Raw genomic sequence first — 13,145 nt, 5'->3', positions numbered from 1 at the left:
GGACAGTGTCATGGGGCTGGGGGAGGGGAAAGTGGCCGTGTCACAGGGGCCATCTCGGAGGCCTGCCCTCCTGAGCCGCTCTCCCCCAGCCCTGGAACCTTCCATCCTGTCTCCTACTGCCCATTCCAGGCCTGCAAGCAGTGCCTCTGGCTGCCGCCACCCCCACCCTCCTGGGACATATTGGGATGTCACTGGCTAGGCTGGGAAAAAATGACAGCTGCCTGGCCTCAGGGGCACAGGCAGCCCAGTGAGTGGGAGGCTAATTTTACTCCCTGGGAGCAGGAAGAGTAATCCAGCGGCCCCACCCCCTCGCCCAGCTGTGGCCCTGCAGACTCAGCAGCCCAGTTCCCAAGGCGAGGGCACAGAGGACACAGGAGAGGGCAGTGGGTGGGGAGCAGGAGCCGGGCTGCCGGGGAACATGGAGCCGCCCTCCCCACAGGACGACAGTCTGAGGAAGAAACAGCCCAAGAAGCCTGTCCCCGAGATCCTGCCGCGGCCACCCCGGGCCTTGCTGTGCCTGACCCTCCAGAACCCGCTGAGGAAAGCCTGCATCAGCATCGTGGAATGGAAGTATCCTCTGGGCCCCGCGTGTAACGTGGGAGAGGGAGGCCACGGAGAGGGTCTTGGAGATGGGGTGACTGCCTCAGAGGAGGCCCCAGCCGTGGGCGGGGGGTAGGAGGAGCTGGGGGGCTCCCTGCCCTGAGTGTGCGGCTGGATCCAGGGTCCACCAGAGATGCCTGCTGACCATCGGGGGCAAGGCCGGGCTGTGTCTGGGAGCCGCTGGCAGGTGTACCTGGGACCACACCATCATCGTGAGGCTCCCCTCAGGCTTTGGAAGCAACAGGCTCATTTTGATATCGGATGGGGGAGAACAAAGCGGTGGGTGGGCTCTGCAAGAAAGCCCTCCCCCTGGATGGGCGGGCGGGACAGTGGAGCAGATGAGCCCAGCTGGGGGCGGGGGAGGAAACAGGCCTGGCTGAAGCCCTGCTGTGAGAGGCCCAGGACCAGGCAGGGCAGGCCCGGTGATCTTAGCTCAGACCCCACTCGAAACCCCTTCCTATGTCTGCATCAGCTCTGGGAGGCAGACGATGAAAATCTCTGGGTTACTTGGGGAAAGGAGGAAGGAGATACAGGCGGAGGGAAGGCCCATGTCAAGTGGGTTCTGAAAGAGATGGTCAGGAATATTTGAAATATTTCTAAAGGGCCCTGGGAGACCCGACTCCCGCCAGCTGTTCCCAAGAAGGGGTAACTGCAAAGACAAGAAAAACGTGGGACCAGGTTGGAATCCTTAGGGCTGGAGTCAGCCCTCGCCCACAGCTGCCTCGCCCGCGGCCTCCCGTGAGGTCAGGTTTTCAGGGGACTCTCCTCCAGGCCTCTGCCCCTGCGGCTGCCTGGGGAACGGGGTTCTCACCCAAGCCCAGTCTCCACAGCTGCCTCCCGCCCCCTCCACCGCCTTCCCTTCCTTTCCGTCAGCTGCTTCCCAGGCTTTCTGATGGGCCGGCCTCTGGTCAGCCATGCTGCTCACCAGCAGAGCAGGAAAGGAATGGGCCTCGGTGCCTCTGGAAGGTGGCTATGGAGGCCGGATGTGTCTTGGGGGTGGGGGTGCTGAAAATCGGGGGTCATCCATTCCTCCCTCAGGCTCTGAGGTTCAGGTTTCACCCCACACTGTCCCTTCCCCAGTCCTGCTCTGTGGGCACCTAGCCTATCCCCCATCAGCCCATTTCTCCGAACGAGCCCCCCAGGTTGTCAGGCTAGAATCTCAGAAAGTCACCGCTTCTTGGGAGGGAGACAGGACCTTGGAGTGGGGCCTTAGACTCCTCGGCCCTTAAATGAGGAGCCTCAGCTGGGAACCAGAACGGCAGGGTCTCCAAGCATCTGAGCGGAAGCCAGCGCTCCTGAGCAGAGCCTGGCCCTTCCACAGCCTGCAGGAGGAGGGCCCTCAGCTGGGTGTTATCGTCACTGTCCAGACTGACCCTCAGGCCCTCTTCCCCTTCACCCTGCACACCCCACTCCGCACTCGAGGGTTCTCCTTAACTCTGGCCCCAGACCCTTCGAGACAATCATCTTACTGACCATCTTTGCCAACTGCGTGGCACTGGCCGTGTACCTGCCCATGCCAGAGGACGACAACAATTCTCTGAACGTCGGCCTGGTAAGACGGCCTCCCTTCCCCATCCTGTGGGCCTGCGGCCATCTGGGGAGGCCCCCTTCGTGGGCTGTGTGCTGGAGGACGATGCTGGAGCTTTGTCTGAGGATACAGACCCCCCAAAACCACCCTCAGGGCTGCCCCTTCTAGATTCTGTGCCACTGCCAGCCAGCCCTGCGGGAGGGCTCGCGGGGCTAAGCCCCTTCCCAGAGTATACTCCTGGATCCTCTGCCCATCCCCATAGAGCAGGCTCACCTGACAGGGGTGGAAACTGAGGCTGTGGAAGTCGCCAGTGTGTGATGCGTGCTGAATGCCTATTTCCCCTCCTGGATCAAATCCAGAAGAGCCCTGATTGACTTCCTAGGCGGTTCCACCCGGGATGCCCAGTACAGGACACTTGTAGGGTTCTGTGCCCCTATCTCCTCCCTGTCCACCCACACCACATAAAAGAACCATAACAGCTGGAGCTGGAAGAGACTGTCCAGACTTGGGGTGTCCCACCCCCTCCCAACCTCATTGTTCTATAGGAGAGAAAACTGAGGCTTACTTAGTACTTACTTAGTACTTACCCGACAGCTAGATAGCAATAAAAATGCTTCCCATTTATTAAGTGCTTATTAGATGCCAGATTCTGTGCTAAATATTTTACATTATTGTCTACTTTTGTCCCCATAGCTGCCCCTGTGAGGTAGGAAACATTATAAGATGGGAAACTGAGGCTCAGAGAGTTGAGTTACCTAGCCCAGAGTCACCCCCCAGGTGTCTTCTCAGAGGGTCTCAGACTCCGGCCTCTGTGACTCAGCCCCACCCTGTAAGGCAGCGCTGCCAACGTTGTGACAACATGAGGATTTCTGGGGAAGCCCCTTGACACAGTGGCCTTAGGTGTGTGGTCCAGGCAGGCAAGGGGACCAGACAATGGACCCACATCTCGGTGGCTTTTTGCCTGCACTTACCCTGCAGGGGTGGGCAGCGTCCAGGGCCAGAGAGAAAGGTGTTATCTCTGCCCCTCCTTGTGCCCATTTCCAGGGGAATCTGTCTCAAGTTGGGGAGAAGCTGGGATGCTCTGTTTGCTTGGCCACAAGCGGGGAAACTGAGCTCCCGAGTGTGGCAGGAGCGGGATTAATGTACAGGGAGGTGCGTGTCAGAGCCCCAGGCTTTTACAGCACGCCCAGTTCTCAGGTCCCGAGTCTGGAAGGGCTCTGGGTCCCCCACCCTCAGGTTTGCAAATTTGGGGGCTCAGTTCCATTTCAACTCCTTATCAAGTTTGGAAAGAAACTGCTCTCCCGGAGGAGATTAAGTGACATCGCAGTGGGTCTGTTGTCTTCCATCTTGAAACAGAAGGGCTGCCCTTGAAACCTCTATGATTTTATTAACCAATGTCACCCCAATAAATTTAATAACAAACAAACAAAAGAATAGCTGCCCTCAGCAATTCCAAGTGTCGGTGTGCTTTGCCTTAGCCTGTGGGCTTGGGTCAGGTCTGGAGCTTGTGCAGCCAAGACGATGAGCTCCAGGGAAAGGAAAACCTGGCAGGAACCTTCCCAAAGCAACAATATCACCTCGGAGGTCAGAGCTGGGTGGGCTATCAGAGATCAGTGAGGGACCCTTTCTGGTAGGTCACACAACCAGCTTCTAGCTGAGGGTGAGAGACAACCCAGGCCCAGGTAGTGGGCAGAGCGTGTGCTGCTGGCATCCAGAGGGTCGAGATCAGGGTGCGATGCACAGCACGCCCCCCTCCCACCAACAAAGCAACATGCACAGGGGTGTGGCTGACAGACCTCATTAGGTCAGTGATGAAGTCACGCCGGGCCAGGTGTGTGACGTGATGGAGCAAGGCCGTGATGCCTCCCTTGGCTTAACTTCCAAGTTCTTGATGATTTTTGGTAACAGCAGTGAGGTGGGCCTTGGCGCTGCCCTGTGGGGGGTGGGCCAGCCCCTCCCTGGCCTCCCAAGTGGTGCCTGCCCCTCTGGTGTCAGCAGAGGACGCCAGGCCCCTGGGACATTCCTGGGGGTCAGGTTGCTGCAGTCCTTGCGAGGAGGCTGCAGCCTGAGCCTCTGGCATCCAGGATGGTTGTCTTTTTATAGGGTCAGGAATGTCCCCATAGACTGCTGTGGCTGACAGCCCCCTCCACCTCATCTCAGAAGAACCCCAACTCTGGCCTTGCCCCTCAGAGAGCCAAGACCCTCAGGGCACAGGCAGGGAGCCTGGGCCACCCTACAAGGGTCTGGCAAAACGAAATGAAGACCCCCACCTTGACCTGCCTCCCCGCTGCAGGCACCAGCTCCCAGCTGGAACCTTAGCATCCCACCCCTTATTCCAGGGCGAGGGCCTGTGACACTGAGATTGAATGAGGAAAACCTTTGATAAACCCCGGGTCCTTTGTCCGATTGTGCCGTCTTTGGGGAGTCATGGGGAAGCACGAGCTTTGAAATCAGACCCACCTGCCTCGAGCTGGCCTTTTGCTGGCAGCTTCCTACCCTGTGCACCCCTTCGTCTGTGCACAAGGGACTAGTCTCTGCCCTCAGATCTGCTGGATCAGTGAGCGCCCAATATCGTGTCCCGCCTGGCGCTCCGTGGTGGCGCTCCGTGGCGGCGCTTGCTCAAGTTTCATCCCTTTCTTTCTCTGCTTTCCCTGCATGCCCAGCTCACAGCTGAAGTCCCGGGGAGCCCAGGCCGGGGACGTGGGGGGCAATAACAGGCCTGGGTGGGGTGGGGGCAGAATCTGACAAACCCCCCAGATGTCCCAGGTCTGCCATGCTTCCTGCCCTCCCCCGACAGGACATGGTGGCTGAGACCATAAACCTAAATTCTGTCTGGATTCACATGAGGTTCTGCTACCGTGTTTCCCCGAAAACAAGACCGGGTCTTATATTAATTTTTGCTCCAAAAGACATATTAGGGCTTATGTTCAGGGGATGTCATCCTGAAAGATCATGCTAGGGCTTATTTTCCGGTTAGGTCTTATTTTCGGGGAAACACGGTACTTAGCAGCTGTGTGATCCTGGAGAAATTACTAAACTTCTCTGTGCCTCAGTTGCTCATCTGTGGAATGAGGGGCAGACTGCCTCCCTTCCTGGGGTCGTGTGAGGATTGAGTGTACACATGTGGCTGAACTAACGGATGCTTCATAAACCTCGGCTATTGTGACCATTGGAACCCAAGGCAGCCCCCATCTCCCACCCCTGGCCCCTTCACCTCCACCCCAAGTGTTCAGAACCCCATTACTCTCAGCTCCACTGTCTCCCTCGTCTGGAAAGCCCTGCATGTGTGACAGAGGGGCAGTGCGGGCCCTGCGGGGGAGTGGAAGGCAAGACAGGGCCGCTGACATCATGTCTGTGGGGTGAGAGTTCCTTGGGCTAAATACAGCCACTTCCCTCATGCCTCAGCGGGTCATATTCCAAACTGGAGGCTGAGGTGGCCATGGAGACAGAGGCCAGGGCCCTGGACAGCAGGCTGGCTCGCGGGGAACGCTGCCGACCCCATTGCGCAGGGCCATGAAGCCACAGGGCCTGGGGACCTGAGCGACCCCTGCTCAGCCCACGTCCTGCAGAGGCTGGAAGCTCTCCGTACAAGTGGCTGGCTGCCAGGCCTGTGAGCATGGCCCCTATTTTGGGCCTGTTGTCCCTCTGCTCTACCCCACTCCTGCCTTGCCCCTGGGGTTGCAGCGACTTGAAAGTGTAAATGCTGATGTGACTTCACTCTGCTCCCTGCACCTTTCTATTCACGGTGTGGCTGACGCCCAGGAAGCCAGCTCTGCAGAGGAATGGGACCACCGCCCATTCCCAGGGGACCCTCCGTGGCCGCCCCCAACCCCCTCAGTAGGGTGGGCACCCAGACCACCCTTTGCAGCTCCTTTCTGTGCAGTGGGGCCCCATGACTGCCCCCCAAGGGTTTGTTAATGCAGTCCCTCTGACAGGCCCTCGGATCCTTGAATAGACTGGTGCAGCTTTGCTTTTAATCACACGTCGTTGTTTTCTGGAAGGAGAAAGTGTTGGGACTACAAACTGGTAGAAGGAATTCGGACTGTGGGTAAGGAAAGCAGGCTTACGCTATGCATTCCGCTCTTGCAGAATGGGAAATGATGCTTTCAGGAGAATTGTCTGCATAACAAGTTTGGAGGATTCTGGGACCATGTCCACCTTGGTGACCCACTGGGAGACCTTGCCCCTTGCCTCCCACACCTACCCACTTGGAAGTGAAAATAAGTTCCCTTCCAAATCATTGATGGATGGCCATTCCCCAGAATTAGAGCTCGCAGTCTGCACTGTGTGCGTGGCGGGCCCTGGGCCGGGTGTGCGGTCCTGGGTGGGCGTGCAGAGCTGACGGTCCTGGGTGGGCGTGCAGAGCTGACGGACCTGGGTGGGCGTGCAGAGCTGACAGGGAATAGCTCTCTCCTGGATCCAGAGGAGCGGGGAGGGTACCAGGTGAGGTGACAGGGGTGACAGGCTACAAGGGAAGGACGTGGAGCAGTCAGCAAGGCCTTCAGCAGGGAGGGGTGAGGCTGAAACCCTCGGCCTCCGCTGAGGGCTCCTCCATGCACAGGGAAGCCTGGTTCCCCTCACCCTGCAGAGTAATGCTGGTGCCCTCAGGTGGCCACCTGTGGGCAGCTGGTGTGGGCGGAGGGGCGGGCAGGGGAGGTTACAGAAAAATGAAGTGAGGCAAGACCCTGACCAGCCAGAGCGCTGAGAAACGCCCCCACTTCCTACATCAGTGCTCGGGGTGCTGGGAGGAGTCAACCCCTGAGACCTGCATCCCGGGACCGCCCAGCCTGGTCACTTACTCATCCAATTGCAGGCCCCAGAAGAAGAGTGACAGACAGCAAAACGAGTAAAAACGCCCACACTTCATGGAGCTTGTGTGCTAGTGCGTAAGATAGAAAACGGAGCAGATAAAAATGTGCTGGTATTTTTAGCCAGGGGTCAGTGCACAGCGGGAAGAGGACTGTGAGACGCAGCAGTGGTTCAGGGGGTAGCAGGTGGCCGCCCAAGGCTGTGTGCTGGTGAGGTGGGCAGAGGGGCAGCAGGTGCCACGGTCCTGAGCTGGGTGAGGAACGGTGTGCCTGCAGGGCTGGAGCCAGGGCGCGGCAGGGTGCGCGGCAGGCAGAGGAGAGGCGTGACCGCACTTCCTCCCACAGGAGAAGCTGGAGTATTTCTTCCTCATCGTCTTCTCCGTTGAAGCCGCCATGAAGATCATTGCCTACGGCTTCCTGTTCCACCAGGACGCCTACCTGCGCAGCGGCTGGAATGTGCTAGACTTCATCATCGTCTTCCTGGGGTGAGGCCCAAGGGGGGGCGTCAGGGTCAGAGGGGCTCTCCGAGGACCGGTGCCCACAGCCCCCACCCCCGCCTCCCAGAGGCAGGATGGAGCCGGCACTAGGCCGGGAAGCAGCCCCTGTTGGGGGCCAGCCCTGCAAAGGTACCCCAGGCCGGTGTTGGGGGAGGTCACACCCCTCCCCTGCGAGGCCCTGTTGGTTCCTTTATTCTTTTCTTTCACACAAAACTGGAAAGGCCGTGCGTGCTTCCAGCGGCCCCCACTCCTCCACGTTTCTCACCTGTTTATTCCCACAGACCTGTACCGAGCACCTGCTGTTTGCGGTCACAAAAATGGACTTTAGTAACCCACACCAGACAGCTTGAGCTGCCCTAACAAAGCACCTCGGACAGGGCGGCTCAAACAACAGAAATCTATTTCCTCCCAGTTCTGGAGGCTGGAGTCCGAGATCAAGGTGCCAGCAGGTGTGGTTTCTGCTGAGGCCGCCATCCTTGGGTGGCAACGGCCAGCCTCTCCTGTGTCCTCACAGCGTCCGTCCCCTGTGCACACACGCCCTGGTGTTTCTCTGTGGCTCCAAACTCCCCCTGCTTCTAGGAAACCAGGTTTGACCAGGGCCCAGCCTAACAGCTGCACTGAACTCAGCCCTTTGACAACCCTGTCCCCAAACACTGTCACCTTCCGAGGTCCTGAGGGTTGGGACTTCAACACATGGATTGGGTGCAGGGACACACAATGTAGTCCATACACAACATTCAATAACCACCATGTTCTTACAACAGCAGCATTTATCAAGCACTTACTCTGTGCTTTACATGACACATTTAATTCTCCCAACAATTCTCTTCTTTTCTCCACGTAAGGAAGCTAAGGCTCAGGAAATCAAGCAACTTGCCTGGCGTCACACAGCTAGCCGGTGGCAGGGCCAGGATTCAGACCAAGGCAGTCTGAGGGACGCAGTGCCATCCTTCACTTCAATAACTATTCTGTCAGTTATTTACTAGCTCCCCAGTGCCGTTTGGGCACACAGGGAAAACAGAAGGATTCTGTGAGAAAGCCTCTGTGTAGAGGCCAAATGTGTAGAGAACACCAGGGTCAGGAAACAGTCCCACACAGAGTATCGTCGTTTCACGTAGAATGTGTCGTCAAACGGCGGGTTCATAAGAAAGGACCTGACATGGACTTCAAAGGATGCCGGGAACTTGAGTGAATTGAGAGGAGGAGGAGGTGAGCAGGAAGTGCAGCTCTTGGTTTCCGGCTGGGGTCCCCACCGAGTGAGGGGCTGCCCACCGCGGGGACACGTGTGACACACGCATCCCGCCGTCCCCTCGGAGTCACTGATGGACCTAGTCTTCCTCATGTCTGACCTTGGCCTCAGCATCTTATCTAATAAAATCCTCCCGCAGGCATCACCGGACCAGAGTTAGCAGCTGAACACGCCCGTTCGCCGTCTCTCTTCCGGGACTTTGCACAGGTCTCCTGAGCACAGAAGGGACACAGGGTCCCAGAGCACCAGGACAGTGGCTTATCTGACCGCCGGGCCCTCTTCTGTCCCCCTTCCCACTCCAGGGTCTTCACGGTGATTCTGGAGCAGGTGAACGTCATCCAAAGCCACACGGCCCCGATGAGCAGCAAAGGCGCCGGCCTGGACGTGAAGGCGCTGAGAGCCTTCCGCGTGCTCCGACCCCTCCGGCTGGTGTCGGGGGTGCCCAGTGGGTGGCAGCACCTTGAGACCCCTCCCTCCCCCAACCCGTTCCCTTGCCCAGTTCTGGGTCCCCCTCTGACCTTGCTGGCCCAGAGTCTTCCCAGGATATGGAGAGCGGGAGGGCCGTGGGACCACAGGGAGGGCGTCCTGAGCCCCGCCCTCTCCCCGCCCCCAGGCCTGCAGGTGGGACCACGGGGATGGCGTCCTGAGCCCCACCCTCTCCCCGCCCCCAGGCCTGCAGGTGGTCCTCAACTCCATCTTCAAGGCCATGCTCCCGCTGCTCCACATCGGCCTGCTGGTCCTCTTCATGGTCACCATCTACGCCATCATCGGGCTGGAGCTCTTTAAGGGCAAGATGCACAAGACCTGCTACTTCATTGGGACAGGTGAGCCCGGGGGGCGGGGCGCGGGGGAGATCCTAGGTGAGCCCGGGGGCGGGGCGAGGGGAGGTCCTAGGTGAGCCCGGGGGGCGGGGCACGGGGGAGTCCTAGGTGAGCCCAGGGGGCGGGGCGCGGGGAGGTCCTAGTTGAGCCCGGGGGCGGGGCGAGGGGGAGGTCCTAGGTGAGCCCGGGGGCGGGGCGCGGGGAGGTCCTAGGTGAGCCCGGGGGCGGGGCGCGGGGAGTCCTAGGTGAGTCCGGGGGGCGGGGCACGGGTAGGTCCTACGTGAGCCCGGGGGGCGGGGCGCGGGGGAGGTCCTAGGACGGCTCACAGGGAGCCCGCTGACCTGACCGTGAACAAGCCCGGGGCTGGCTCACTGCTGCCCACGGAGTCCCACTGCAGGGTTGTTGGCCCCAGGCACCCTCTGCACCTGCGGCCCTTCCCTCTCCAGCTACAGCGACTCCCATCTGTTACCAATGATTTTAACGCCTTTTCTCCCATCGTTGCCCACCGGCTCCTGCTGTCCCATGCTCCCGCCGCCTCCCGCCTCCAGACATCGTGGCCACCGTGGACAACGAGAAGCCGTCCCCTTGTGCCAGGACGGGCTCGGGCCGCCCGTGCACCATCAACGGCAGCGAGTGCAGGGGCGGCTGGCCGGGGCCCAACCACGGCGTCACCCACTTTGACAACTTCGGCTTCTCCATGCTGACCGTGTACCAGTGCATCACGATGGAGGGCTGGACCGATGTGCTGTACTGGGTGGGTAGGCCCGCACCTGCCCGGTCACCTCCCTTCAGCCCCAGCTGGTTGGGGGGCGGGTCTGGGGCTGCCAGTCACCTACCCGAGTCACCCACTGTTCTCTCTAGGCTCCCCCGGAAACCTGTATAGGGTGCAGGTCCCCCCCCCCCCAGGTGTGTGTCCCAGCATGCTTTGGGCAGTCCCCAATATACAGCCTGTCTGTGCAGGACCCACAACCAGGAGAGAAATGGAAGCCAGCAGCTCCGTGGTCTGGCTCTGGTCTCAGTTCCTAACTTGTCCCTAAGCCTGGCTGTGATGACTCATTCCTGATGGCCTGGAGTCATATTTCTTGAGGGATGATGGGCCCTTTGAGTCTCCCTTTTTGCCACTGGGCAAGACTGCTTTCCTATATACATGTTGTTAGGTACCAGTTTCCTTGTCTGTAAAATATAGATTCTACCCACATCACAGCGCAGCTGTGATGGTTAGTGGGGGGGGGGGGGTTCACTGAATTACAACAGTGCTGGCACACAGGCAACACTCTGTCAGTCTTGTTGTAGAGCCTATTATTTATTTGATGTTATTCAGAGCTAGGTTGCATTTCTTATTTAATCCTCCCGCAACGCAAAGCATTGTTCCCATTTCATAGATAGGGAACCTGAGGCACAGAGAGGTTCAGAACTTGCCCATAGTTATGGAGTTCGTGAGTAATAGATGGAAGAACTCTACTCGAATCCACCTGGCTCCAATCCCAGAACCACAGTGTGACACTGCCTGTGGGGGAAACAGTGTAACACTGTCAAATGCTTTGCAAACATAAAGGATTAGTATGAGCAGTTCTTGTGATCTCCTATTATGGGAGCAGATTGCTCACCACCATTTGAAAGGGCTGCCACGTGTTATTTCACCTCTGCTCTAAGAGGGAGTGTATATCTTTATCCCCATTAGGTAGGTGGGATAATATTCAGAGGCAGTGGTTTGTCCATGAAGGAGCTGGCCAAGCTCAGGCCAGGACTTTTTACTGTTTCTTCTACTTTGAAAAATCTTGGTTGTAAAGACACCAACTGGAAATGGTGTTCATGAGTCAGGTCAGGGCAGCGGCCAGGGGAAGGAGGAAATGCATGAGTCCTACCTGCGCCTGGTAGGCAGCCCACAAGGGAGGTCCTTTATCTTCAGGACTTAGGTCTTCAGGAGAGAAAGTGCCCTCCCATGGACCAAGTGGCCTCTCTCCTTGTCCCCCAGCGAGGGTGGGTGGGTGGGGACTCAGGGAGGGGACCTGAACTCTCAGGTCAGGGGACAGGACTCTTACTTCCATCTGGCCAGGTCAACGATGCCATCGGGAATGAGTGGCCCTGGATCTACTTTGTCACCCTCATTCTGCTGGGGTCCTTCTTCATCCTCAACCTGGTGCTGGGTGTCCTGAGTGGGTAAGGGAGCAGGGAGGAGGGTGAGAGAGGAGGAGGGGTGAGAAGGGGGGCAGGGGGGAGGGGGGAAGGGGGAGGAGGAGGGGCTGGCCCCAGGCGACTCCAGGCCACCAGGAGGGATACATCCAGCCCCAGAAAGTGCCGTCTCCTTGGGAGGCTGTCCTTCCCCACCCTCCTGTTCTCCTCTCCTCCCATTTCCCATTTTCCTTCACAGGGAGTTCACCAAGGAGCGGGAGAAGGCCAAGTCCAGGGGAACCTTCCAGAAGCTCCGGGAGAAGCAGCAGCTGGACGAGGACCTCCGGGGCTATATGAGCTGGATCACCCAGGGGGAGGTCATGGACGTTGACGATCTGCGAGAAGGTTCGCACCCCAAGGCCCTGGTCAACATGCCCGCCTCCCAGCTGCCCCTCATAGTAAACCTAGGAGGCCCTGAGAGGGTGAGTGACTTGCCTGAAACCTTACCGCTCAAAATGGCGGCATCCGGGTATGCCCAGGCACTGCCGTCTATCACCGCCCCTCCCCTCTTGGGCTCCTGGGAACCTGGTCTCAGGAAAGCAGAGGGACCCAGGCCCACCTAGGGCCTGCTGTCACAGATGTGTCCAGTCAACAGGCCCTTTTCCAGGTGTGTCCAGCACAGAGGGGCCCAGAAGACAGGCCCACTGTCTCTCTCTCTCTCTCTCCCCCAGGAAAGCTGTCTTTGGACGAAGGTGGCTCTGACACGGAGAGTCTGTATGAGATTGAGGGTTTGAACAAAATCATCCAGTTCGTGTGAGTGTCTGCCCCTCTCTCTGGGGTCCTCCCGGCCTCCGGCTCCCTGAGATATGGTGTTGGAACCCCGTTACCTCCCTCCTACGTGGCTTTACAGTCACTTTCCCAGTCCCTTAGTGCAATTGGAGGGCACTCAGCATGTGACCTGTTCATAGACCACTGCCTGGGCAGGGAGCACATCTGGCTGCTACCCTCTGATCAAACTGGACTTGGTGGGGCAGTTAGTCCTGGAACCTCTTCAGGGGACAAGGGGAGGTGTGTGCCCCACACAGGCAGCCAGTGAGCTTTGCAGGGAGAATGGCAGCCCATGCTTTTGTCTCAAAAGGAGGGTGTGTTTATTTGATTGGCTGCTTTCTTTTACAAATGCAAACACAACTGTGATTTTGAAAGATCAAACAACAGAGAAACACATCAAAGAAAAGATGAAGGCCCCACTGCCCTTCACAGAGGTAACCATAGAAATGGATTAGTCTCCCTCCCGGGCTTTTCCAGGTTTTCATCTCACACACACCAGGCTTTCTGGGTTTTGTTTTTGCTTTTTACATGACAGGGTTATTTATATTAACTCTTGTCACTGCAGAGCCTAGAACAGTGCCCAACGAGGCGCGGCCAGGTGAACAAATGAATGTGTTGTACATATTACCTAGTGACTTTCATTTTTACCTTAAAATTATCTGTTGAGGGCAACTTTATACTTATACATACACATCTTTCTTT

At 58.2% G+C, this 13,145-nt stretch overlaps 1 protein-coding gene across 2 annotated transcripts in view; it reads left to right on the top strand.

The window, feature by feature from the left end:
* Window positions 1-341: 341 nt before the first annotated feature.
* The window catches only part of CACNA1S (calcium voltage-gated channel subunit alpha1 S), a 45,501-nt gene continuing 32,697 nt past the window's right edge, over window positions 342-13,145 (top strand). For both annotated transcript variants that reach the window (XM_074317104.1, XM_074317105.1), the window contains exons 1-9: window positions 342-570; window positions 2,047-2,152; window positions 7,282-7,421; window positions 8,985-9,127; window positions 9,354-9,506; window positions 10,052-10,257; window positions 11,560-11,663; window positions 11,875-12,020; window positions 12,347-12,428. In XM_074317104.1, coding sequence (XP_074173205.1) covers window positions 419-570; window positions 2,047-2,152; window positions 7,282-7,421; window positions 8,985-9,127; window positions 9,354-9,506; window positions 10,052-10,257; window positions 11,560-11,663; window positions 11,875-12,020; window positions 12,347-12,428 — 1,232 coding nt within the window. In that variant the 5' untranslated portion in view covers window positions 342-418. The remainder of the gene's footprint in view (window positions 571-2,046; window positions 2,153-7,281; window positions 7,422-8,984; window positions 9,128-9,353; window positions 9,507-10,051; window positions 10,258-11,559; window positions 11,664-11,874; window positions 12,021-12,346; window positions 12,429-13,145) is intronic.

This window comes from Rhinolophus sinicus, linkage group LG12, assembly GCF_036562045.2.
Source record: "Rhinolophus sinicus isolate RSC01 linkage group LG12, ASM3656204v1, whole genome shotgun sequence".
NCBI lineage: Eukaryota > Metazoa > Chordata > Mammalia > Chiroptera > Rhinolophidae > Rhinolophus > Rhinolophus sinicus.
Note: the sequence above shows the minus strand (reverse complement) of the source record. Positions and strands in the feature narration are given on the sequence as shown.